Source organism: Ictalurus punctatus, chromosome 4 (assembly GCF_001660625.3).
Source record: "Ictalurus punctatus breed USDA103 chromosome 4, Coco_2.0, whole genome shotgun sequence".
NCBI lineage: Eukaryota > Metazoa > Chordata > Actinopteri > Siluriformes > Ictaluridae > Ictalurus > Ictalurus punctatus.
In genome coordinates, this window is record NC_071284.1 from 19,763,974 (window position 1) to 19,791,046 (window position 27,073).

General features: G+C 40.9%; 1 protein-coding gene across 5 annotated transcripts in view; it reads right to left on the reverse strand.

Annotated features, from left to right (window-relative positions):
• Positions 1 to 27,073, reverse strand: part of napab (N-ethylmaleimide-sensitive factor attachment protein, alpha b) — a 45,867-nt gene that overhangs the window by 13,648 nt on the left and 5,146 nt on the right. For 2 of the 5 annotated variants that reach the window (XR_008393891.1, XM_017466326.3), the window contains exons 4-9: positions 25,257 to 25,373; positions 10,435 to 10,481; positions 7,589 to 7,666; positions 6,290 to 6,345; positions 3,239 to 3,323; positions 1,924 to 2,056 (exon numbers count right to left, since the gene is read on the reverse strand). Coding sequence is in view for 4 of the 5 variants with exons in the window: in XM_017466326.3 (XP_017321815.1) it covers positions 1,924 to 2,056; positions 3,239 to 3,323; positions 6,290 to 6,345; positions 7,589 to 7,666; positions 10,435 to 10,481; positions 25,257 to 25,373 (516 nt within the window). In the remaining variant the exon portion in view is untranslated. The remainder of the gene's footprint in view (positions 1 to 1,923; positions 2,057 to 3,238; positions 3,324 to 6,289; positions 6,346 to 7,588; positions 7,667 to 10,434; positions 10,482 to 25,256; positions 25,374 to 27,073) is intronic. The other 3 variants (XM_017466323.3, XM_017466324.3, XM_053678030.1) reach the window with 2 other exon arrangements.

Genomic DNA, 27,073 nt, shown 5'->3' on the forward strand with positions numbered 1-27,073 from the left:
TGAAGGACTGAAATCCTGCAGCGCGCGCAAGGTCCGCTGCTCAAGAAAGCACATATACATGCCCGTCTGAAGTTTGCCAATGAACATCTGAATGATTCAGAGTACAACTGGGTGAAAGTGTTGAGGTCAGATGAGACCAAAATGGAGCTCTTTGGCATCAACTCAACTCGCCGTGTTTGGAGGAGGAGGAATGCTGCCTATGACCCCTGGAACACCATCCCCACCGTCAAACATGGAGGTGGAAACATTATGCTTTGGGGGTGTTTTTCTGCTAAGGGGACAGGACAACTTCACCGCATCAAAGGGACGATGGACGGGGCCATGTACCGTCAAATCTTGGGTGAGAACCTCCTTCCCTCAGACAGGGCATTGAAAATGGGTCGTGGATGGGTATTCCAGCATGACAATGACCCAAAACACACGGCCAAGGCAACAAAGGAGTGGCTCAAGAAGAAGCACATTAAGGTCCTGGAGTGACCTAGGCAGTCTCCAGACCTAAATCCCATAGAAAATCTGTGGAGAGAGCTGAAGGTTCGAATTGCCAAACGTCAGCCTCGAAACCTTAATGATTTGGAGAAGAACTGCAAAGAGGAGTGGGACAAAATCCCTCCTGAGATGTGTGAAAACCTGGTGGCCAACTACAAGAAACGTCTGACCTCTGTGATTGCCAACAAGGGTTTTTAAACCAAGTACTAAGTCATGTTTTGCAGAGGGGGTCAAATACTTATTTCCCTCATTAAAATGCAAATCAATTTATAACATTTTTGATATGCGTTTTTCTGGATTTTTTTGTTGTTATTCTGTCTCTCACTGTTCAAATAAATCTACCATTAAAATTATAGAATGATCATTTCTTTGTCAGTGGGCAAACGTACAAAATCAGCAGGGGATCAAATACTTTTTTCCCTCACTGTATATATATATATATATATATATATATGTGTGTGTGTGTGTGTGTGTGTGTATATATATATATATACACACACACACACACACACACACACACATATATACATATATACATACATATATACATACATACATACATACATACACATATATACATACACACACACACATACACACATTTTCACCAGACAACAGTATTAACTCAAGAAATCCAGAAATATAAAGAATTCACAACATTAAAGTCCATAAATAAAGTTATATGTAATAAAGTGTAATAAGGTAACGCAAGGAAGCAGCTGAAATCCGTAAGTAATTATACCTCCTATCTGTGCAAATTAATATTGATGGTAAATTGATGGTCTATAAAAAGGTTTTTCGTTACCCAGGTGTTGCACAAGAAACATCTCATTATGGGTAAAAGAAAAGAGCTCTCCCAAGACCTTCGCAAACTTATTGCTGCAAAACATGTTGATGGAATCGGATACAGACGTATTTCAAAACTTCTGAATCCTCCAGTAAGCACCACTGGGGCCATTATCCGCAAGTGGAAGCAACATCACTCCGTCATCAAACGGCCACGCACAGGAGCTCGTAGCAAGACCAGGGAGTCAGAAGAATAGTCAGAAGAGTAGCCCAAGAGTCAAGGACCACTCAGAAAGAGATCCACAAACACTTGGAGGCAGCAGGTACCATTCTCACAGAGAAAACAATAGGCAGTGTTCTCCACTGCCCACGAGACTCCATTACTAAAGAAAAGGCATGTCTCAATAATTTTTTCCTGTGGCATTCCACTTTATTACACAACTTTATTTATGGACTTTAATGTTTGGATTTCTTTGTACATGTGGATTTCTTGAGTTAATACTGATGTCTGGTGAAAATTTCATGTGAATAGCCTCATTGGAAATATATTTACTGAAAAAATGACGACGCATTCAATACTTATTTCCCCCACTGCGTGTATGTCACGAGAACTGATACTTCGGTATCAACATTCTTAAAACGTGGCAGTACTTGTTTTCCTGCAGTAGCGTAGGTACTTGGTGATGAAGGTACCGCGGTTGCAATTCTTCTGGAACTGATGAGGGCAGCATATACACGCAAGTGTTTTAGTAAGTCCACAAGTGGTAAAAAAGAAGAACAATGCCTACAAGGACACAGGAAAAAATATAGAAGATGGCGATAAGTTTAGCTCCGACCCGACTCGTTGAGAGGAAAGATGGTACAAGTCAAATATGGAAACACTTCGCATTCGAGGCGGATGACAACAAACATATAATTGATGCTCTGAAGCCAGTGTGCAACCGATGCTATCGTTCATTTCAAACAAAGCGAGGAAACACCTGGAATTTGACGAAGCACCTGAAAGACGGGCCATATATTGTGTTTGTTTGAGCCAGCTGGCATTGTTGCCATGAAACCAGCTAACGTTATGCTCCATGTAAAGTTTACAGTAGCCAGTTATTTGTTAACGATGCTAACGCATTGCAATGTTACAAACTACCTCCTAATGGGCCTCCATGCATCGCCACTCAGTCTGTGTCCTGTCAGCAAAATGTAGCCTAACGTCACAAATAATTATAGAAATGTTAATGGTTTTAATAAATCATTTTGGCATGCCACCATATCAGTGAATTTAAACTAATGCTTGCATTCAGAGTATAAGGGGGTGTGTGTGTGTGTGTGTGTGTGTATGCATGCACGCGTTTAGGAGTGCACCTTGGCACTTGTAGCCTCCACTGTTTTATTAGTTATTGTCAGACAGTGTTTGATGATAAAAAAAAAAAAATCCCCCTCTCTCTCTTTTTGCCAGTATCAGCCAGAGGAGGATGTCCTCCAGGAAAGTTTTTAATTTAACTTTTTTATTTTATTACCACACTGTGGTATCGAGTATCGTGTACTTTTGGTGGTATCGGTACCGACTACTAGATTTTTGGTATCGTGACATCCCTAGTATATACACTTATATACACACATACAATTTGAAAATAGCATTAAAACAGTAATTCAAATTAACAAAATTAATCATGAAAATCAGCCAGCACTAATTCAGAGTTGTTACTGCTGCAGTGTTCACTATCTCGGCTAAAGTTTTGAAAGACTACTACATATACTTCCCCATTCAAAAACACAGAAGTGTACAATTCCAGCACTGGAGTTAAATAAGGGAATGCAGGGGAATTTTCTGCTCGAGAAGTGTTGCTAGGACAGTTTTGATGTTCTATGTCTGCGGCGGAAGACCTTGCACACCTAAATTTTATAACATTTTCATATTTGCAATCATGCTGACAGAGAAGAAAAAGAAAAAAAATACTAAGAGTATACTCACCTGCTCATATATCTCAATGGCTTTTGGATACTGCTCCAGCTGAGCTGCATAAGCAGCAACTTTAAGCAGACACTTGTTAGCTGAGCTATGAGAGAATCACTGATAGTCATTACGATTCATCTCAGCATAAAATAAACAATACATAATCACACAATCAGCACCCCAGACAGAATCCGAAATCATGTCCTTTGTTCATATACACACACACATTATTTATATATATATATTTATATATATATATATATATATATATATATATATATATATATATATATATATATATATATATATATATACACACACACACACACACACACACACACACACAGTGTAAATTTGCTGTCCCCTCAAAATAACTCAATACACAGCCGTTAATGTCTAAACCGCTGGCAACAAAAGTGAGTACACCCCTAAGTGAAAATATCCAAATTGGGCCCAAAGTGTCAATATTTTGTGCAGCCACCATTATTTTCCAGCACTGCCTTAACCCTCTTGGGCATGGCGTTCACCAGAGCTTCAAAGGTTGCCACTGGAGTCCTCGTCCACTCCTCCATGATGACATCACGGAGCTGGTGGATGTTAGAGACCTTGTGCTCCTCCACCTTCCATTTGAGGATGCCCCACAAATACTAAATAGGGTTACCTTCACCCTCACCTTCTTTAGAAAGGCAGTGGCAGTCTTGGAGGTGTGTTTGGGGTCGTTATTATGCTGGAATACTGCCCTGCGGCCCAGTCTCCGAAGGGAGGGGATCATACTCTGCTTCAGTATGTCACAGTACATGTTGGCATTCATGGTTCCCTCAATGAACTGTAGCTCCCCAGTGCAGGCAGTACTCATGCAGCCCCAGACCATGACACTCCCTCCACCATGCTTGACTGTAGGCAAGACAGACTTGTCTTTGTACTCCTCACCTGCTTGCCGCCACACACGCTTGACACCATCTGAACCAAATAAGTTTATCTTGGTCTCATCAGACCACAGGACATGGTTCCAGTAATCCATGTCCTTAGTCTGCTTTTCTTCAGCAAACTGTTTGCGGGCTTTCTTGTGCATCATCTTTAGAAGAGGACGACAGCCATGCAGACTAATTCGATGCAGTGTGCGGCGTATGGTCCGAGCACTGACAGGCTGACCCCCCACCCCTTCAACCTCTGCAGCAATGCTGGCAGCACTCATACGTCTATTTCCCAAAGACAACCTCTGGATATGACGCTGAACACATGCACTCAACTTCTTTGGTCGACCATGGCAAGGCCTGTTCTGAGTAGAACCTGTCCTGTTAAACAGCTGTATGGTCTTGGCCACCATGCTGCAGCTCAGTGTCAAGGTCTTGGCAATCTTCTTATAGCCTAGGCCATATTTATGTAGAGCAACAATTCTTTTTTTCAGATCCTCAGAGAGTTCTTTGCCATGAGGTGCCATGTTGAACTTCCAGTGACCAATATGAGGGAGTGTGAGAGCGATGACACCTGAGACCTTGTAACACTAACAAGTCACATGACACCGGGGAGGGAAAATGGCTAACTGGGCCCAATTTGGACATTTTCACTTAGGGGTGTACTCACTTTTGTTGCCAGCGGTTTAGACATTAATGGCTGTGTGTTGAGTTATTTTGAGGGGACAGCAAATTTACACTGTTATACAAGCTGTACACTCACTACTTTACATTGTAGAAAAGTGTCATTTCTTCAGTGTTGTCACATGAAAAATTATAATCAAATATTTACAAAAATCTGAGGGGTTTACTCACTTTTGTGAGATACTGTAGAGATATATATATATATATATATATATATATATATATATATATATATATATATATATATATATATATATATATATATATATATATATACAAATATATATTTTGTTTGTCTTGGTTTGTTTTTTTTCTTTTTTTTTTTTACACACACACACACACGTGTATGTTAGGGCTGGGCGATATATGGTATCAGTACTTAGCAACGGTAAACCTTTATTGGGTAACAATAGAAAAAATGTTCGGTGTAATGCTTCATAAAATGTCAACAGAAATGAAGTTTGGTTGCATGAACAACCCTCAAGCGTGCGCCAGCCCTGGATCATAAGCCGCCTATCAAGTGCCTTGATAAAGGAGTGTGCTATGAATAACAAGCAATCAGCCAATAAGTTGCGTATCTGTGGGGTTCGGTTACACCATCGCCATGTGACATTAGAATACATGACCACATGCGAAAATGAATTCAGTGCCTGCTGAGGAGATTGTGGAAAAAGGACATGTCAGCTCGCCAGTTTTTTTGGTTTGTTTTAATCTGACCAACATCAGAACACTGTTGTGTAAGCGTTGCAAAAAAACATCCCAGCCAAATGTAGAGAAACAAGCTGCGAGAGACTTGTAGTGCACATGCGCAGTGCTCCGCACATGTACAGTGCGTGTGACTCAAAAGAGGCAAAGAAGAAATGTGACATTTTACCGCTCTTCTTGTTTTGTGTCAGAGATGTCAGCTCTGGGGAAGACAGTGAGTGTCCGCAAAGCAGGAGCTTGACTCGTCAGACGCAGACCTCAGCACAGGGTTATCCGGAAGTGTTAAAGTGGAAGTTTTATACGAGGCTAGGCTAACTATGCTAACAGGCTGAGCACAAACCAGAGCATGAGGAGTCACAGGACTCTCCCTTAAAGTTTGCATTGATTGTTCTAAGTTTACACTTTTACATTTGCACACATTCTGTAACATTTTATTTATTCAAGTTCAAGAGTTTCTTTAATACTTATTTAATCTTCAAATAAGATAAGATATTTGTTTAAATTCTATTTTGTTTTTGACTTAAAACTAAAATTATTTGTTGTTTGCCTTAATAAAGAGGGTAAATTAAATTAAGCCTTTTTTTCCTATTGCTTTTTTTAAACTGCTGTTTAAAAAAAAAAAATCTAAGTTTATCAATAATTATCGATACCGAATGATATGAAACATTATATTGTGATACATTTTTTTAGCTGTACCACCCAGCCCTAGTGTATGTAAGGTTCAGCAATAAATGCCATAGTGATTCACAAATAAACGTGTGCTAACCTTGTGGACTCCTCTCCTTTGTAGTAATCTGCTGCTTGCTCATAGTGAGCTATAGCCTGAAAAAGATAACTAAAATGTCAGGTGATGTTTATAAACATTTGTGAACATTGGAGAATGTTCCTCAGTTTGTTTATGCTTTTTTGGCAATTACAATGACACTTAAGCCCAAAAAACTACTGATGTCTTTCATTTCTGCCCATCTAAAACTGACTTGCTGCCCCAACCACGTACAATGGCGACCACCTATGTATATTGTGTCCCATTAAAAAAAATCTCACATTTAATAAATTTTTTTTTTTTTTTTTTTAGCTATTTGTAGAAAACAGACCTTGTTTTCAAATAGGCTGTGGCATACAATGAGGGCAATGCAATTCTGCAGAAACATTAAGCAATGCAGCATGCCACCATGGCTCTGCAATACCATGTTTTAGACCTTATGTGACTTATGGACTTGTGCACTGAATCCAGAACACAGGGGGTGGAGCACTAATTTGTGCTTTCTTGTACTGGTATATTACAAATATCTGTACTAACTGCCAGGTTATTATAAACATAAACTCCCATTGTATATGAGTCACAAAGTTAATTAAGCCAACAGGAATTTCACTCCTACAGTCACTGATACAGTTGGACACACTCAACTAATTCGGCTGTCGTTTGTGGGCAGGGCTCATTATTGCCAGTTTGTGCTCACATTCCTTAAAGCCATGGATCGATGGCACAATTCAAAATGTCACTTTTGTGCACAAAAGTTTGCAAAATGGTAGGCACTAGGTTCATTCGTTTTTTCCCCTTTTCCCATTTTTCAATTTTCTTTGGTACCTACACACAAGCCATAAAGAACAGCTCTTTTGGATGCATGGCTTGTCATCGTGCAGGAATACCTGCAAACAATTTCTTGAATAAAAGATTTTTAGCCATAGAGGTCAGTATGGGACGTGCAATTATTGCAATGCTCTCAGTGCACGCACTAATACCACTGAGGGAATTACATAGCTCCAGTCCAACGAAAGTCTGGTTTTATATATCAATAGCTATAACTAAGTAAAATTAGCATAACAAAATGAACTAAATATCCTAAATCAAACAGGCTATGCTTTTTGTAACTCGGTCATACTCAAAATATCTGTAAAAACTATGTATAAAACATTACCCAGCCCCTGGGTCCTCCCATTACCCGCAAAGTATATTTTAGATCTTTGAAAAAAGATCAATTATGGTACGGTTTAGCCCCTAAAACTGTGAGCATAACAAGATCATTCTTATGAACAGAACCCATACTGAAGCAGAACATCTTACCTTATCAATGTCAACTAGTTCTGTTTCATAGATCTCTGCAATGGTCACATGATGCTTTGCTGCAATTGTGAAACGACCCTACAATTGAAGACAGATTTCTGAATAAAACAGTTCACATTTATATACAGTCTCCTCTGAAAGTATTGGAATGACAAGGCCAATTTATTTGTTTTTGCTATACACTGAAGACAATGTATATGCTTTCAGATCAAAAGATGAACATGGGATGATGGATCAGAATTTTAGCTTTCATTTTCTGATATTTACATCTAGATGTGTTAAACAACTTGGAACATGGCACTTTTGTGGCAGACCACCCAATTTGTAGGTGAGCAAAAGTAATGGAACAGACACTTAACATAAATAGAATTAAATAACTCTTAATATTTGGTTGCATATCCCTTGCTTGCAATCTGCAGCAAACCAGTGACCCACTGGCATAACAAAACTGTTGCATTTTTGTTTTGTGATGCTTTTTTAGGCTTTACCACAGCCTCTTTCAACTGTTTATTTCAGGGGGTTTCTCCCTTCAGTCTCCTCTTCAGGAGGTCTGAAGACTGACCTGGCCAATATAAAACCTTCCACTTTTGTGAAGGCCTTTGTTGTGTTGGCAGTGCTTTTTGGGTCATTCTTTTGCTATATGTTGAAGTTCCTCCCAATTAAACTGGATGCATTTCTCTGTAAATTGGAAGACAGATTGTTTTGTTGACTTCTGAATTCCTTCTGCTGCTACCATCATGAGTTACATCAATAAAGATTAGTGAGCCCATTCCAGAAGCAGACATGCAAGCCCAAGCCTCCACCTCCACCATGCCTGAGTGATGAGCTTGTACGTTTTGGATCAAGAGCAGATTGAAGCAGAATGATGGATGGTGATACCGTCACCACTGCCCTGTGGAGGTCGTTGGTGATGTCACTAAATGTTGTTTTTGGGTTTTTCTTCACAGCTCTCAACATTTCTGTCAACAATTACTGTTGTTTAACTAGGCAAATCTGTTGTTAGAATGCCAGTGGTTTCTTTCTTTTTCCAAGACATTCTAAATTGTTGTATTGACTATGCCCAGTGTTTGTACAAATGGCTCCAATTGATTTTTCCTCTTTTCTCAGCTTCAAAATGGTTTGCTTTTCTCCCAAAGTTCTCTGGTCTTCATGTTGGTTCATACTTTTTAACAACAAATGCAGTCTTCACATGCAAAACCTAGGGCTTAAACCAAGAGTAGATATTCAGAGGTATTAATTCTTTAAACAATCAATCTAACAGGGCACACCTGTGCAGCAAGAAACATCCAAGTCACATGTTCCAATATTTTTGATCACTTGAAAAAATGGCTGGGTTCAAATAAATGGTGCCATGTTCTAAGTTGTTTAACACATCTAGATGTAAATATCTTTTTGGCAACAAAACCAACCTAGTATAGAACAGAATGTAAAATATAACAGAATGCCCCTCTGGTGGTGAAATGGTTAGATGTTATAAATACACCGATCAGCCACAACTTTTTTTTTTTTTTTTTAAAAACACTGAAAGGTGAAGTGAATAACATTAATTATCTCATTACAATAGGCACCTGTCAAGGGGTGGGAGCAAGTGAACAGTCAGTTCTTGACGATGTGTTGGAAGCAGGAAAAATAGGCAAGCATAAAGATCTGAGCGACTCTGACAAGAGCCAAATTGTGAGGGCCAGACGATTGAATCAGAGCATCTCCAAAATGGCTGGTCTTGTGAGGTGTTCCCAGTATGCAGTGGTTAGTACCCATTAAAAGTGGTCCAAGGAAAGACAATCAGTGAACCGGTGACAGGGTCATGGGCTCATTGATGTGCATGGAGGCTAGCTTGTCTGGTCTGATCCCACAGAAGAGCTACTGTAGCACAAATTGCAGAAAAAGTTCATGCTGTCCATGAGAGAAAGATGTCAGAACACAGAGCATTGCTGCTTGTTGCATATTGGGCTGCATAGCTGCAGTCCGGTCTGAGTGCCCAGCAACTGAAGAAGGTGGCCTGGTCTGATGAAATCAAATTTTCTTTTAAATCATGTGGATGCCCGGGTGAGTGGACGTCACTTACCTGGGGAAGAGATGGCACCAGGATGCACTATGGGAAGAAGGCAAGCTGGCAGAGGCTCTGGGAAAGTTTGGGTCCTGGCATTAAGATGTTATTTTGACACGTACCTACATTTTGCAGACCAAGAACATCCCTTCAAGGCAATGGTATTCCCTATTGGCAGTGGCCTACTTCAGCAGGATAATGCACCCTGCCAAACTGCAAAAAACTATTCCAGAATGGTTTGAGGAACATGACAGAGTCCAAGGTGTTGACTTGGCCCCCAAATTCCCCAGATCTTTCCCAGTCTGATCAAGTATCTGTGGGATGTGCTGTAAAAACAAGACCAAACCATGGAGGCCTCACCTCGCACCTTACAGAACACTAACGTCTTGGTGCCAGATACCACAGCACACCTTCAGAGGTCTTGTGGATTTCTTGCCACGATGGGTCAGAGCTGTTTTGTAGGCACATGGGGGACCTACACAATATTAGGCAGGTGGTTTTAATGTTATGGCTGATCGGTGTGTATTACATTGTGCAATGTCATTAGTATTAAAAAAAATACATCACTTCAGCCACATATCTAAGTGTAAATACAACAACATTATGATGAGTTTCATATCAAACACCTTGAAAAACAACTTTCTTTATCTCAGTTTCTGATTTAACACTACTGAGTTCTATCTCTAAAACTAATTCTAAATCTAGTTACAAGATCAGAAACAATATAATTTAGCTATGTTGAAAAAGAAACAACAGATGACTGTTCAGTTGCATTGATTAAAGTTAAATAAAGACTCACCATATCTGTGTAAATCTCGATTGCCCTAATCAGGCAGTTAATGGCCTCTGTAGAGATAGAAGGTAGCAAGTGAGTTACAGGTAACTTTTTTTTTTCCCCAAACAGGTAAACTCTACTAAGAAGATGAGTAACCTTTATTTACAATGCCTTTATACACCTTTAAGAAGTACAAAAAATGTGTCCATATTTCTGGAAACAACGTTCACACTTGATCCTAATTCTCAAGTCTGTATCAATGATTGATTCTGGGCTTATTCTGAAGGTTTGATTTCCTTCTGAACTGTGGAACTGACCTTTAATACATCAGATCAACAGAACAACAGTTACATATCTTTATTGTTCTTATGTTTATTTGTTGTTTTAGTGTTTATTTACTTTTGCACTAAGCAAAGGTTTAAATAAAGATTTCCAGTTTAAACTACTCGCTTATATAAAATAAATCAGCATTTTGTGAATTTAAGTCACTTGCATTTAATTGTTTTCTTTAATCTGTATATCTAGAAGTCATTATGCCTTCTCTGCAAACCTGTAAACATACTGCCATTTTAAAACCTGAAACACGGTCAATCAATCTTGTTATTCAACGCCCAGCCTCAGGATCCCTTTCAGACATGATAGCACACTATCTACAGCAGGTCACTTATAATTAACCTCAAACCAATGTTTTCAAGTGAGCCTGAGTTCAAAAGTAGGCCTTACAAATTTACCAATCATTCAGTACAAATGACTAGGGGGTGTAATCATACACTACAGTCATGATTAGATTCACAATGCTGGCTTCATGATTCACGATTCAATTCAATTCTCAATATTTTAAACATAATAATAATAATAATAATAATAATAATAATAAACTTTATTTTATAAAGCTCCTTTAAAGCAGCTTCTCAAAGCACTGCACACAAAATAAGCAGTACACAGAAAAATATAACATATAAAAGTTAATAAGTTCAACAACGTTAATAATAATAATAATAATAATAATAATAATAATAAAAGAAGACATCAACAGTCAAATGCAAGTTTAAAAAAGTGCATCTTAAGTTGAGCTTTAAAAATGCCAAAAGGTCTGAGCTTCCCTAAGTTCGAGAGGAAGAGAGTTCCAAAGGGAAGGAGCACAGAGAGAAAGAGTTTTGAACATATTGCAATTTGTTGTTTGTGGATTTAGAAACTCCAGCTAAAACGGCATTACAGTAATCCAATTGAGTGACAACAAATGAGTTAATAAGCTTTTCAGCCACAGAGAAGTTTAGCACAGGGCACAGTCTAGCTATATTTCTGAGGTAAAAAAAAGGATGCTTTAACAGTGCTCTGAACAAAAGAATCAAATGTAAGGCTGGTATTGAAAATTACTCCAAGGTTCCTCATTTTACTTTGAGTCTCTAGAACAGAGCCATCAACCAACAGAGACAGTGGACCAGCTTTGAGAATTTGATGACGGGAACCTATAAGCATAACTTTGGTTTTCCCGCTGTTCAAGCACAGAAAGTTATTATTCATCCATGTTTTTATCTCAGAAATACAGTCAGAAAGAAAACAAACATCAAGGTTTTCACCAGATTTTGAGTGAATGTAGATTTGGGTATCATCAGCATAAAAGTGATAAAGGAGCCCGAGCGATAGATGAGAGATAAATATTGAAGAGTAGAGGGCCTAATACTGAACCCTGAGGAACACCAGTGAGCACAGAGCTAGTGTCAGACCTGTAACCACCCATAGAAATAAACTGGGAACGGTCAGTAAAATAGGATTTAAACCAGTTTAAAACTGTCCCAGACACACCAAAAACACTTTCAAGGCAGGTAAGTAAAAGACCATGATCCACAGTATTGAAAGCAGCTCTAAGATCAAGAAGAATAAGAATGGAAGTAGCGCCAGAATCAGAGGCCATCAACAAGTCATTGGTAACTTTGACTAATGCTATTTCAGTGCTGTGAAATTTAAGAAAACCTGACTGAAGGGGTTCAAAGAGGTTATTAATTGTAAGATGATTACATAATTGAGAGGCAACAACACGCTCAAGCATTTTTGCCAAAAACGGAAGATTTGAGATGGGACGAAAATTACAGGTACAGGTGTAACAGCAGCAGTCTTTAGTACTGCTGGAACGACCCCAGTCTCCAATGATTCATGATGAGGATAGTAGGGCACCAAACATCAAAGCATGATTTAAATAGGTTTGTGGGAATTGGATCAAGCAAGCAAGTGGTTGATTTCATGCTAGATACCTCCCTTGTGAGAACCTCAGAATCAAGCAGGGAGAAATGAGTGAAAGAAACACCAGTGAACCCAGATGGACGAAGGAGTGAAGAGGCAGAGTCAGGTGTAAAAGAAATTTATTTGGAAACATTATCAATCTTAGAATTAAAAAACTGAAGAAAAGAATTACATAGCTGCTGCGAAACAGGCAAAGTGGTAACAGCATTAACTTGAAGCAATCTGTTTATGGTTTGGAACAAGTGTCTGGGATTTGTTTGATTGTTTCCAATAACCTGAGAAAAGTAATTTGATCTTTCAGTCTCCATTAATGCTCGGTAATCACCCAGAAGATCCTTCCACGCTAGATAGACATTCAGGCCGGTAAGGCGCCATTTGTGCTAGGGCTGCACGATTATGGCCAAAATGATAATCCCGATTATTTTGATCGATATTGAGATCTCGATTATTTATCACGATTATTCATTGATTTTAGGGACGACATATTTTTATTGCACTTTCACATTTAAATAAACAGAGTGCTGCCTTCACCTCCATGTTGTGCTACATTCATGCTAATGTACAAACCTTTGCATCAAATTAGACTGGTCCTTAAAGTGCATCATCTCGTAGAAACAAAATATAAATAAAATTGTACACAAAATATAGGATAAGTAAAAATAAAAATACCATCAACCAAATTAAAATATGCATCAAATACAACTATATGCAACCAAATGAAAACAATTTAGGCATATGCAGAAAAGGCAATAAGTGTTTACAGGAGGAGAGACGCAAGACAATTTCTTTTAGGACCACTTGTGTTCCTAATTACAAAAATTTAGGAGCACGGTTGAAGTTGAGGTTATTTATTTATTTATTTTTTAGATGGTAACATTAATGTGCCACAATATAACACAAGTAGGAATGAGAAAACTTGAGCTCGTCAATTATGACAGAATTTAGGAACATAGAGTGAGCCATGACAAATTAATTTACCTTCTGATAAACTAAATTTAATATTTTCAGTTTTATGCAAAAAACCACCGTTAACCTGTTTCACCTTGTAAACAAATACAATAAACATCAATGTTCAGTCACTGAAGTCTGCTCCTCTTAAATATATTTAAAGCTACACTATTAGACATTTTCCACTGTCATGGTTCTGGGCTGGAGTCAGTTCTCGAACTGCTCTGTGTATATTGTGTATATATATCTGTATCTGAATAATCTCATATAGGATGTGATTGGGTGAGTTCATTTACCCATCAGATGCAAAGCACTTTAGTTTAATGGTGTTCATTACTGATGCTCCGATCAGGATTTTTACCACCGAAACTGATCCAGATACCAATCTTTTTTTTTTGTTTAAACTTTAATCAGGAGGTCTGTCATAAACAGTTAAATGTAAGCTCTCTGCTCATGGTCACTGTTAATTGAGTTAAAATAATAGCAATGAGAAATACTGTTGGTTAATTGATAAACAAGCATAAAATATTTATTATCTTAAACAATAGTCCTAATTAAAAGTAGATTAACACAAACATTAGGAAACATACTAGGAAAAAGGATAATAGACGTCTAAGGAGATAACGAACTAAGCTTAATGTCAAATTGATATTAAATGCAACCCATTGTAATTAAACACCATTTAATTTCTCTTTTTTATATTTTATTATTATAATATCTATTTTTTAAATGATAGCTTAAATGAAGTGAATACGCTATGTATTAGAGTTAGTGAAGACCGTGAAGGAGAGCAGCAGCGTACTCCTTCTAGGGGTGTCACGAGAACCAATACTTCGGTACCAACATTCTTAAAACGTGATGGTACTTGTTTTTCTGCATTTCCGTTGGTACCGGTTGTAACGAAAGTAGTGAGGTTGCGATTCTTCAGGACCTGATGGGGGCAGCAAATATGCGCAAGTGTTTTAGTCGGTCCACAAATGGTGAAGAAGAATAAGAGAACGCCTACAAGCACACGGGGAAAACTACAAAAGATTAGCTTAGCTTAACAAGTTTAGCTCCGCCCCGACTCGCTGAGAGGAAAAGAGAGGAAAGCTAGTATCGGTTTCCGGTGTGCAACCAATGCTATCGTTCATTTCAAACAAAGCAAGGAAACACCTGGAATTTGGCGAAGCACCTGAAAGACGGTCCTATATTATGTTTGCTTGAGGCAGCTAGCATTGTGGCCATGAAACCAGCTAACATTATGCTCCATGTAATGTTTGCGATAGCCAGCTATTTGTTAACGGCGCTAATGCATTGCAATGTTATAAACTACCTCCTAATGGTTTACCATGCATCGCCATTCAGCCCGTGTCCTGTCAGCAAAATGTAGCCTAATGTCACTAATAATTATTCAAATGTTCATGCTTTTAATAAATTTTTTTGGTCTGCCACCATATCAGTGAATTTAAACTAATGCTTCCATTCAGAGTATAAGGTATGTGTGTGTGAGAGTGTGTGTGTTTAGGAGTGCACGTCCACTCATTATCAGACAGTGTTTGATAACTAAAATACCTCCCTCCCCCCCTTCTCTCTCTCTCTTTCTTTGCCAGTATCAGCCAGAGGAGGATGTCCTCCAGGAGAGTTTTTTTATTTAATTTTTTTTATTTTATACCACACCGTGGTATCGACTTTGGAGCAGTGTGAAAATAACTGTTGCTCGGTGTAGATGCATTTTGAAGTTGTAGTTTTTATCCCGATTATATTATACAACTCCGAACAGGTCACTCTCACCTGTGCAAATAAATATTTATTCATAGTTGCACAAGTACTGTTGTCACAAATGCGAGTGAAATGGTCACACTGTAGAGCCCCAAGCTAAAATGCAAACACCGTTTCCGGGTTTTGGCACTACAAAATGACGTCATCCCTACGTCGCTCTATGTGATTGGCTGTAAGTGTAGGAAGTGCTTGATTTGATCTGCAGCATAGTTTTCTATGAGCGAAGGACAAACGTAAACGTTAATATCGCAGTCAATCATGTTCATTTAATCGTGGGTAGTCAAAATCGTAATCGCGATCGATATACGATTAATTGTGCAGCCCTAATTTGCGCTCCATTTTCCGACAAGCAGCCTTTCTAGAGCACAGATTGTCATTATACCAGGGAGCAGATCGGGCAAATGTGACCTCAGGCAAGCAAAGGAGTCTAGGTTAGTAGCAAGAGCAGAATTTAACTGCAGAACTTTCTCCTCCAGTGATGAGGGATGCAGATCACTTAAGTTGGAAACCACCAAATTGGAGAAAACTGTCTGATCAATAGCCTTCCTCTTCCGGAAGGTTACTGTTCCGATGGTAGGCTCACTTGGATGATACAGTTCCAGGTTAAAAAAGACAGCTGAATGGTCTGACAGTCCAATGTCAATAGATGAAAACTGCGGTACAAACGAGCCATTTGCAATCACAAAATGCAGGGTATGGCCCTTGTTATGAGTCGGGTCAGTTACAAACTGTGTGAAGTTAAAACAATCAATTAGCGACAGAAATTCCTTAGCCACCACAGAGTCACTCCAGTCAACATGAATGTAAAAGTCTCCCACAATTAGAATTCTATCAAACTTCATTTTCTCAACAGTGACAGGAATTCAGCAAACTCTGACATAAAAGCTGCATGTGTCTTAGCCTTAGGTGGTTTATAGACTGTAGCAATGATAGTGGATATAGGACCGGAAATACTCAAGACCAGGCATTCAAATGATGGAAGGTGGGGAACGGACACAGAGCTTATGTTGAACTTCAGGTTATAAACCACAATAATGCCTCTGCCTCTGCCAGATAACCTCGGGAGGTCAAATACTCCAAAGCCCGCTGGAGTGATCTGGTTAAACAGGAGTCCACCATTTTCTTTATGCAGGGTTTCGGTTAAAAACAACAGGTCCAGCTATTTATCTGCAAGAAAATCCGATAAAAAAGTGCCTTGTTATTCACGGACCGCGCATTGAATAATGCGGTGTAAGCCAGGCTCTGAAGCGGAGATGACAATGGTTTAATCTCCACGTGGTTAATCGATATTAAATTACTGTGATCAACACCAGTATAGAGCAGTTTGTTGGTCTTACGTCGATAGGTAGGGACAAAGATGTTAGGAGAGGATGAGACAGCAAAACTGCGCCTCAAACCCCGATGGATATATGGTTTAGGACGTAGCAATCCACCATCTCGACAGCGTTTGTAAGAGTCTTTGGCTAGACAATAAGAGCTCCGTTTTAAATTCAGAAGCTGGCGTGTAGTGTACCTTAAGGCTATGGTCGTTGAGTGCACACTCACAAGGCCAAGGCGTTGAAACTCCGAAGTGCACTGCGAGCACAAAGTCATACAATCCACACATGCAGCCAGACTGAGACGATTCCACGTTGCACACTGCAGGTTATTCCAGGTGGAACACAAAAATAAAAACAACAGTCCAAAGTATATAAAATGGCACCACCACATCGCAATCGTAACGGCACTAAAAACAATATGACTTAAAAGACAAACAAAAAACAGTAACAGGATCGGCAGCAAAACACGCCAGCATACCCAGTCACCGGAACCAGGCTGTCAAGAATGCATAACCTAACATAATAAATTTTGTGAAAAAAAATTATGACTGAAAATATGCAAAACAATGTGCATTTTTGTCTGTATAAAATCAAATAAAATCAGAAATTGAAACAGAGGTTTCATATTCTAAACAAATATTCTACAGGTTCACCATATGATAAAAATAAATTGTATAAATTCTCCCCAAAATTTGATTGAATAAAGATTGATTAAAACATAATGAGCTCCATAGCAGCATCTGAAGGCCGATTTATACCTCAGCGTTAAAGCATATTTGCATCACGACATAAAGAGGGGGATCATGGGTAAATGCAGACATGTGCTAGCACACAGTTCTCCCACAAGCTACACATTGGCCATCTCTTTGGGGCTATGCGTCGGACGAACACTAACTGGTTGGAGGAGAGCCGTGTCAGTTACGTAGATGGAAACCATTTGATGAGACATTGTTTTACATCTGAGGTGCAAACAATACACTTTATTATTTATCATTTTAAACACTAAATTGTCCCTCATCACATTCATTTTCAGGTACACTTTAATGCTGCGAATCTCACGTTCTCCCACATCCCAAAGGAGTTCTATTGGATTTAGATCCAGTGACTGGGAAGGCAACTGAAGAACACTAAACTCATTGTAATGTACATGAACAAACAACGAAACCAGTTTCAGACAAATTTTGCTTTGTGACATGGCGTATTATCATGCTGGATGTAGCCATTACAAGATTGGTAAATTGTGGCCATCAAGTGATGCACATGGTCAACAAAAACACTCAAATAGGTAGTGGCATTCAAGCTATGATTGGTATTAAAAGACCCAAAGTGTGACAAAAATAAAAAAAATATACTCCCCACACCACAAAACCACCTTCACCAGCCTGGGCTGTTGACACAAGGAAGGTTGGGTCCATGAATTCATACTGTTATCGCCAAATTCTGACCAACTGTGTGCTTCAGAATAAATCCAAATTCATCAAACCAGGGCATGTTTATCCAGCATTTAACTGTCCAGTTTTAGTGAGCCTGTGCCAAAACAGCTTAATTTTTTTGTTCTTGGCTGACAGAAGTGGAACCAGAACATGTGAATTCTGAGATGCTTTTCTGCTCACCGCAATTGGACAGAGTGGTTATATGAGTTACTATAACCTTTCTGTTAACTCAAACCAGTCTAGCCATTCTCTGTTGACCTCTCTCATCAACTAGCCCTTTTCCAAAAGTCTCACTGGACGTTTTTTCTTTATTGCACCATTCTGAGTAAACTCTAGAGACTGTAGTATGTGTAAATCCAAGGAGAGCAGTTATAGATAAATACTCAAACCAGCCTGTCTGGCATCTACAATCATGCCATGGTCAAAATCCGGGAGATCACATTTTTTCCCCATTCTGATGGTTGATGTGAACATTACCTGAAACTGCTGGCCCGTATCGGTATGATTTTATGCGTTGCACTGCTGCCACAGGACTGACTGATTAGATAATTCCATGAATGAGTAGGTGTACAGATGTTCCTAAAAAGTGCTAAGTAATTGTACAAGATCTGTTGTTTAATGGCCAGTTTAACCCTGCAGGATCGCACACTTTACTTTCTCTTTCTTCTAATGGACTCCCAATAAACATAGTTTAGGTGATGTAAACCACAGCAAGCCAATAGAAATAAAGTATTGTCAGTCAGTGACTGATAGAGCTGTGGATTTAATCCCTAGTTAAAGTGCTCTGATACCAGAGCCACTCATGCTGCTGAATACAGACAAGTGAAAACACCTCAGAAATGCTTTAAAAATTTCTTTTTTCCCCTAGCACTCTTACAAAATGATGACCAAATTTTGTCAAAATTATTTTCGTGTTCACTTCTATTCATTTTACCTACAGTTGTCACGATTCCCCCTTGAAGCAGTGTGCTCTAAGCGCAAATGCGCGAGCACCTGCTTTTCCGCTGTCGACCGTAGTGACATTGGGACACGCGTGTTTTGTTTATGTTTGTCATGTCTCCTCCCTGTTCCATCATTGGCTGGGAATTCACGTGGGTCTGTATTGCTCCCAGCTGATAGAAGTTTACACGCTAATCATGTCCGCATGTATACCGCGCGCTTCCCAGCACACAAGGCGGAAGATTAATAAGTCGTAAGTAAATGTTAGAGTTAGTTTAGTTTGCGTCATAGTCATAAGTTAGTTCGCGCTGGATTCTCCGCTTCCAGTCCCTCGTTCTAGTTCGTGTCTTGTTTTGGTTATCGACCTAGATTCCTGCCTAACCCCGTGTACAGTGAGGGAAAAAAGTATTTGATCCCCTGCTGATTTTGTACGTTTGCCCACTGACAAAGAAATGATCAGTCTATAATTTTAATGGTAGTTGTATTTGAACAGTGAGAGACAGAATAACAACAAAAAAATCCAGAAAAATGCATGTCAAAAATTGTATAAATTAATTTGCATTTTAATGAGGGAAAAAAGTATTTGATCCCCTCTCAATCAGAAAGATTTCTGGCTCCCAGGTGTCTTTTATACAGGTAACGAGCTGAGATTAGGAGCACACTCTTAAAGGGAGTGCTCCTAATCTCAGCTCGTTACCTGTATAAAAGACACCTGTCCACAGAAGCAATCAATCAATCAGATTCCAAACTCTCCACCATGGCCAAGACCAAAGAGCTCTCCAAGGATGTCAGGGACAAGATTGTAGACCTACACAAGTCTGGAATGGGCTACAAGACCATTGCCAAGCAGCTTGGTGAGAAGGGGACAACAGTTGGTGCGATTATTCGCAAATGGAAGAAGCACAAAGGAACTGTCGATCTCCCTCGGCCTGGGGCTCCATGCAAGATCTCACCTCGTGGAGTTGCATTGATCATGAGAACAGTGAGGAATCAGCCCAGAACTACACGGGAGGATCTTGTCAATGATCTCAAGGCAGCTGGGACCATAGTCACCAAGAAAACAATTGGTAACACACTACGCCGTGAAGGACTGAAATCCTGCAGCGCGCGCAAGGTCCGCTGCTCAAGAAAGCACATATACATGCCCGTCTGAAGTTTGCCAGTGAACATCTGAATGATTCAGCGGATAACTGGGTGAAAGTGTTGAGGTCAGATGAGACCAAAATGGAGCTCTTTGGCATCAACTCAACTCGCCGTGTTTGGAGGAGGAGGAATGCTGCCTATGACCCCTGGAACACCATCCCCACTGTCAAACATGGAGGTGGAAACATTATGCTTTGGGGGGGTTTTTTTCTGCTAAGGGGACAGGACAACTTCACCGCATCAAAGGGACGATGGACGGGGCCATGTACCGTCAAATCTTGGGTGAAAACCTCCTTCCCTCAGACAGGGCATTGAAAATGGGTCGTGGATGGATATTCCAGCATGACAATGACCCAAAACACACGGCCAAGGCAACAAAGGAGTGGCTCAAGAAGAAGCACATTAAGGTCCTGGAGTGGCCTAGCCAGTCTCCAGACCTAAATCCCATAGAAAATCTGTGGAGGGAGCTGAAGGTTCGAGTTGCCAAACGTCAGCCTCGAAACCTTAATGATTTGGAGAAGATCTGCAAAGAGGAGTGGGACAAAATCCCTCCTGAGATGTGTGCAAACCTGGTAGCCAACTACAAGAAACGTCTGACCTCTGTGATTGCCAACAAGGGATTTTAAACCAAGTACTAAGTCATGTTTTGCAGAGGGGTCAAATACTTATTTCCCTCATTAAAATGCAAATCAATTTATAACATTTTTGACGTGCGTTTTTCTGGATTTTTTTGTTGTTATTCTGTCTCTCACTGTTCAAATAAATCTACCATTAAAGTTATAGACTGATCATTTCTTTGTCAGTGGGCAAACGTACAAAATCAGCAGGGGATCAAATACTTTTTTCCCCTCACTGTATGCCTGTTTGCCAATCGCCTGACCTCTTGCATGTTTATGGATTACGTTTTGGATTTGTCTGCCTGCCTGTCTCTACAAATAAACAACTGTTATCCTGCACTTGCATCCGCCTTATCTCTGCTCAGTCACAATGTGTGACAGAATCTTCCGCCTGTACATGGATGCAGCAGGAGGACTAGAAAGAAGGCACGCCACAGCAACCAGGAAAATCGTAGGACAATACCGCATCGGGGAACGCTCGGATTACTGGCCGCATTTTTCATCCGTGCAATTTCCCCAAAGGTACGCCATTGAATTGGTACCCGCTGGAGTTTCTCTTCAGCTGCCAGGAGTATTTCTGAAGCTTGGCGGTTCCCAAGCCTACTAAGAGAGAGTGGATCGGGTTCCTGGTGTCCAGGTTTTGTGGCCCGGCCCGTGACTGGGCGGAGCAGCTGGTGAGTGCTGGGTCGCCAGCCCTCCATGATGTCACTCAGTTTACAGAGCTGTTTATGGAGGAGTTTTCACAGCCTGGACAACTTCATGGTCTTGATTTACTGGTTTGGAGAGTCAATGGACAGCCCCAGGTGGACCCACCATTCAACCTCTATTATGAGGAGATGGACAGGGCAGTAACCAGCAATCCACTTCAGTTTCCGGCCAACACGGGGGCAAAATCCCCGAGATGTATGACCGAGGGCTGCGGGAGAGAGACTCAGCTTCAATGTCCCACTTGCAGGAAGCTGGGCCTCCAGGAAGCTTTCTTCTGCTCTCAGGAATGCTTCAAGAGCAGCTGACGGGAGCATAAGAAACTCCAACGGAGAGCCCGTGCAGTGACCCAGCCCGGGACCGACAGGGTGACCTCAGAGCTCGAACCTGAGCCCCACAAGGTGGGCTCACCCGCCAAGCTCCAACAAAAGGTCCAAGTCAAGTCTCACGTCCCTGAGATCCAAGCCAAGCCTCCAGCCCCTGAGCTCCAGGTCCAGCCTCCAGCCCCTGAGCTCCAGGTCCAGCCTCCAGCCCCTGAGCTCCAGGTCCAGCCGCCAGCCCCTGAGCTCCAGGTCCAGCCGCCAGCCCCTGAGCTCCAGGTCAAGCCTCAAGTCCCTGAGATCAAAGTCAAGCCTCAAGTCCCTGAGATCCAGGTCCAGCCTCCAGTCCCTGAGCTCCAGGTCCAGCCTCCAGTCCCTGAGCTCCAGGTCCAGCCTCCAGTCCCTGAGCTCCAGGTCCAGCCTCCAGTCCCTGAGCTCCAGGTCCAGCCTCCAGTCCCTGAGCTCCAGGTCCAGCCTCCAGTCCCTGAGCTCCAGGTCCAGCCTCCAGTCCCTGAGCTCCAGGTCCAGCCTCCAGTCCCTGAGCTCCAGGTCCAGCCTCCAGTCCCTGAGCTCCAGGTCCAGCCTCCAGTCCCTGAGCTCCAGGTCCAGCCTCCAGTCCCTGAGCTCCAGGTCCAGCCTCCAGTCCCTGAGCTCCAGGTCCAGCCTCCAGTCCCTGAGCTCCAGGTCCAGCTTCCAATCCTTGAGCTCCAGGTCCAGTCTCCAGTCAGGAAGGTCCAGGTCAAGTCTCACGTCCCTGACACCCAAGCCAAGCCTCCAGGCTCTGACGCCCAAGCCAAGCCTCCAGGCTCTGACGCCCAAGCCAAGCCTCCAGGCTCTGAGGCCCAAGCTCTGCTAATATCTCAGCCTAAGGACCAAATGCTGCTCACGCCCAAGTCTACCGACCCGGTTGCCCCAGTTCAACCCACTGACATGCACAGCCAAGTTCTGCTCAAGCCCCAGTCCGCGGACATGCACAGCCAAGCTCTGCTCACGCCCCAGTCTGCTGACATGCACCGCCAAGCTCTGCTCACGCCCCGGTCTGCTGACACGCACCGCCAAGCTCTGCTCACGCCCCGGTCTGCTGACACGCACCGCCAAGCTCTGCTCACGCCCCAGTCTGCTGACACGCACCGCCAAGCTCTGCTCACGCCCCAGTCTGCTGACACGCACCGCCAAGTTCTGCTCACGCCACAGTCTGCTGACACGCACAGCCAAGCTCCGCTCACGCCCCAGTCCGCCAACACGGCCAGCCAAGCTCCGCCCATGCCCAAGGTTCACCTAGTGACCTCAGAGCCTCAGTCTCCCTGTCCAGCTGAGGTCGTCGCTCAGCCTCCCTGTCCAGCTGAGGTCGTCGCTCAGCCTCCCTGTCCAGCTGAGGTCGTCGCTCAGCCTCCCTGTCCAGCTGAGGTCGTCGCTCAGCCTCCCTGTCCAGCTGAGGTCGTCGCTCTGCTTCCATACGCCGCCAAGAACACCGTGCAGTTTCATGTCTCTGCTCGGGACATTCAGCCCAGGGGGCCGGGGCCGCCAATGAAGTGGGATGACTCATGGCACTCCGGGAGGAGTGCCCTTGGGGGGGGTTCTGTCACAATTCCCCCTTGAAGCAGTGTGCTCTAAGCGCAAATGCGCGAGCACCTGCTTTTCCGCTGTCGACCGTAGTGACATTGGGACACGTGTGTTTTGATTATGTTTGTCATGTCTCCTCCCTGTTCCGTCATTGGCTGGGAATTCACGTGGGTCTGTATTGCTCCCAGCTGATAGCAGTTTACACGCTAATCATGTCCGCATGTATACCGCGCGCTTCCCAGCACACAAGGCGGAAGATTAATAAGTCGTAAGTAAATGTTAGAGTTAGTTTAGTTTGCGTCATAGTCATAGTTAGTTCGCACTGGATTCTCCGCTTCCAGTCCCTCGTTCTAGTTCGTGTCGTGTTTTGGTTATCAACCTAGATTCCTGCCTAGCCCCGTGTATGCCTGTTTGCCAATCGCCTGACCTCTTGCATGTTTATGGATTACGTTTTGGATCATGTTTTGGATTTGTCTGCCTGCCTGTCTCTACAAATAAACAACTGTTATCCTGCACTTGCATCCGCCATATCTCTGCTCCGTCACGATGTGTGACAACAGTGAAACATGAAACCCTCATCTGGGTTTTTTTTTTTTTACTTTTCTACACTGTGTAAATAAGTAAATATTGGTGTTGTTCATGTGACAGCGCCTTAAAATAAAAGGGTGGGGTGGGACTTCTGCGGCCTCATTTTCGGGAATGGTAGATCGTGGTGGTGTGGGGCTGGTTAGACATAATTGGACACCTGGTATTCAAGTAGTGCAACTTTATTAGATACATTATTGATAGAGTGCTGACGTACAATGTGAATCGAATATTCCCACAATACACGTCGTCAATTTTTTTATATGATGTCACAATGTATCTTTACACCCCTACAAATGACCTTGTGCCTTGGAGTCTGCTGTTGACTGGTTAATAAACTGCACATCCTAGATATTAATCTGAAAGAATTTCACCCTCAGTTTTTTCCAAAAGCACCCAAATATTTCTCCTGTCTCCTACTTGTCCTGTTCTTCCTTTGTCAACTTTAGGATGTTGTTCACATCTCTAGTAATTAACCCTTTCCTAACAAATTCCTGTTAAATTCCAATAATGTAGAACTTCCTTATGATGCTCCTTGCTGACAGGCACTGTATACCCATACATAATACATTAGTTTTGATAAACAAGATGTAATTGTATGGCAGTCTGGGAAAACCCTTCCTCTTTTACTATACTGTACACTACACACCTAAACGCCAGGTTTTCCTGAATGGAAATGTTTTTCTTATCTGTCAACCTGAAGTTCTGGTATTTTAAATTCTGCTTATTGCCAACAATGAAAATGGAGAGAAAAAAAAAAAGAAATCACATTTAAAGCTTCCATTCCAATTCTCTTGAAAGATGTTGCCCCTAGGTCTTCATTTATAACTTAATCTACTGATGGAAAAACATTACTGACAAATTGGGCAGAATTAAGCTTACAAGGGTGAGTTATTACATTGATAATCATCATCATCCTCCACACCGGGCTCTGACAAATCAACTGCGGTAAAAGTCACTCATGGCCTTCAACATCAACATCATGTCTCCATTCCAGTGATCTCTGATTCATTCACTCGCATCTTTTGATTAAATTTGTGTTACAGTCTTCTTATTCAGCCATTTAAACATTTCAAAACTCTTCTCCGTTTTGTGACATGTCATGACATGTGACATTAGCTCACGCAGTGAAAAACTCAGTTTGGGCAAAACATTATTTTTGGCTGTTTTTGTAGAATTCAGCCACAGTATACATCCAACAGGTTATCACAGAGCACCATACAATTTTATCAGATTGACATTCATACTAATAAAAATATAAGCAGAACAAACCTTGAGGGTCAGCTTTTTTAAAGGCATTGCCAGCATCAATGAAGTTAGTTGCTGCATCATGTTTGCTCTGCATCTGCAGGTGAAGGAGCGCTGCCTGACAGAAGGCATTTCCTGCAGCTAAAATACCAAAACTGTGTATGAGTGACACTATACTGATCAATTTAACTTCATGGGAAAAAGAAAGTACATCCTCCTTCAATTCTATGTTTTTATTTATCAGGGGCTAAATAACAATTGGGTGATCCATCTACGACTTCAACAAACAAACAAACAACCAACCACAAGGGGGGGGGGGGGGGGGGGGGGATTTTTAAAAACACAAGAGATTTCAATATGTAGTCATTTCCCCCAGAAATTAAACATTCAGAAACCAGGCAAGATAAAGTAAGTGCACTCTTCATATTTCAACAATCATTAAAAGAGTAATAAAGCAGCTAATTGAAAATTATTTAATCATCAAGAAATGTTCACACCCTCTGTAAAAGCAGAATGTTTGGCAGTTTGGTGCTCTGGAATGAATATATATATTTTATATATATATATATATATATATATATATATATATATATATATATATATATATATATATATATATATATATATATATATATATATATATATATACATACATATACATACAGTGGGGGAAAAAAGTATTTGATCCCCTGCTGATTTTGTACGTTTGCCCACTGACAAAGAAATGATCAGTCTATAATTTTAATGGTAGATTTATTTGAACAGTGAGAGACAGAATAAATTGTACATAAATTGTACACGTTTTATCAAGGTTTCTCTCTATATCCCCTTTATATATATATATATATATATAAAGGGGATATAGAGAGAAACCTTGATAAAACGGCCACAAGAGTATTCCAACTTGTGAGCCAACCAAGAGGAGGACAATAAAATGGAAGTATTTTTGAATTGTTTGATTTCACCGCCTCTCATGTAATGATTTTTGTAAAGCCAGTACTAGATGATGTGACGGATATCTAAGTAAATTGCGATACATTGCAATATCATAAATGGATCATGATAAAAGCAGTGCAAGAGATAGAGAAAATCCATGTGTTCAGTGTCATGCTGGGGCAGGATTTTAAGAGAGCAGTGTATAAACAAATGAACTGAACTGAAATAATGTTGTAAAGAACAGAATACTAACCTTGGTCCTAAATGCTACAGAATTTAGAGTGTTCTTATTTTTTTCCATCTCATTTCTGAATGTTGGTTTACTTTTTGGAAATAATGACTATATATTGAACTTCTGTTGTGTTTTTTGTTATCATATGAGGTTGTTTGTTTGTTTATAGAAGTTAGTGAGGACAACACAATCTTTATTTAAGCCCTGATAAATACAAACACAGAATTAAAGGAGGGCATGCTTTCTTGTACCCATGAGTGTTTGTGTATATATACACACACACACACACACACACACACACACACACACACAGATATAAAATGTCTAAACACCCCTGTTAAAATGGCCGGTTTTTGTGAAGTAACAGAATGAAACCAAAATAAATCATGTCAGATTTTTCCCACCTTTAAATGTACAATTGCATACAAAAAGTGAAAAACAGTCAGAAACTTTTATTGGAAGAAAGAAAAAAACAACATCTTACAATAATCTAGTTGTATAAGTGTGCACACCCGTAAACCAATGTTTGTTGAAGCATTTTTTGAATTGTTACACAACTCAGACTTTTTGGTAGGAGTCTATCAGAGTGGCAAATCTTGACTTGGCAATATCTTACCACTCATACATCAAATTGTGAGGGCATCTCCAGTGCAAAAAGTTAAGGCATTCCTTA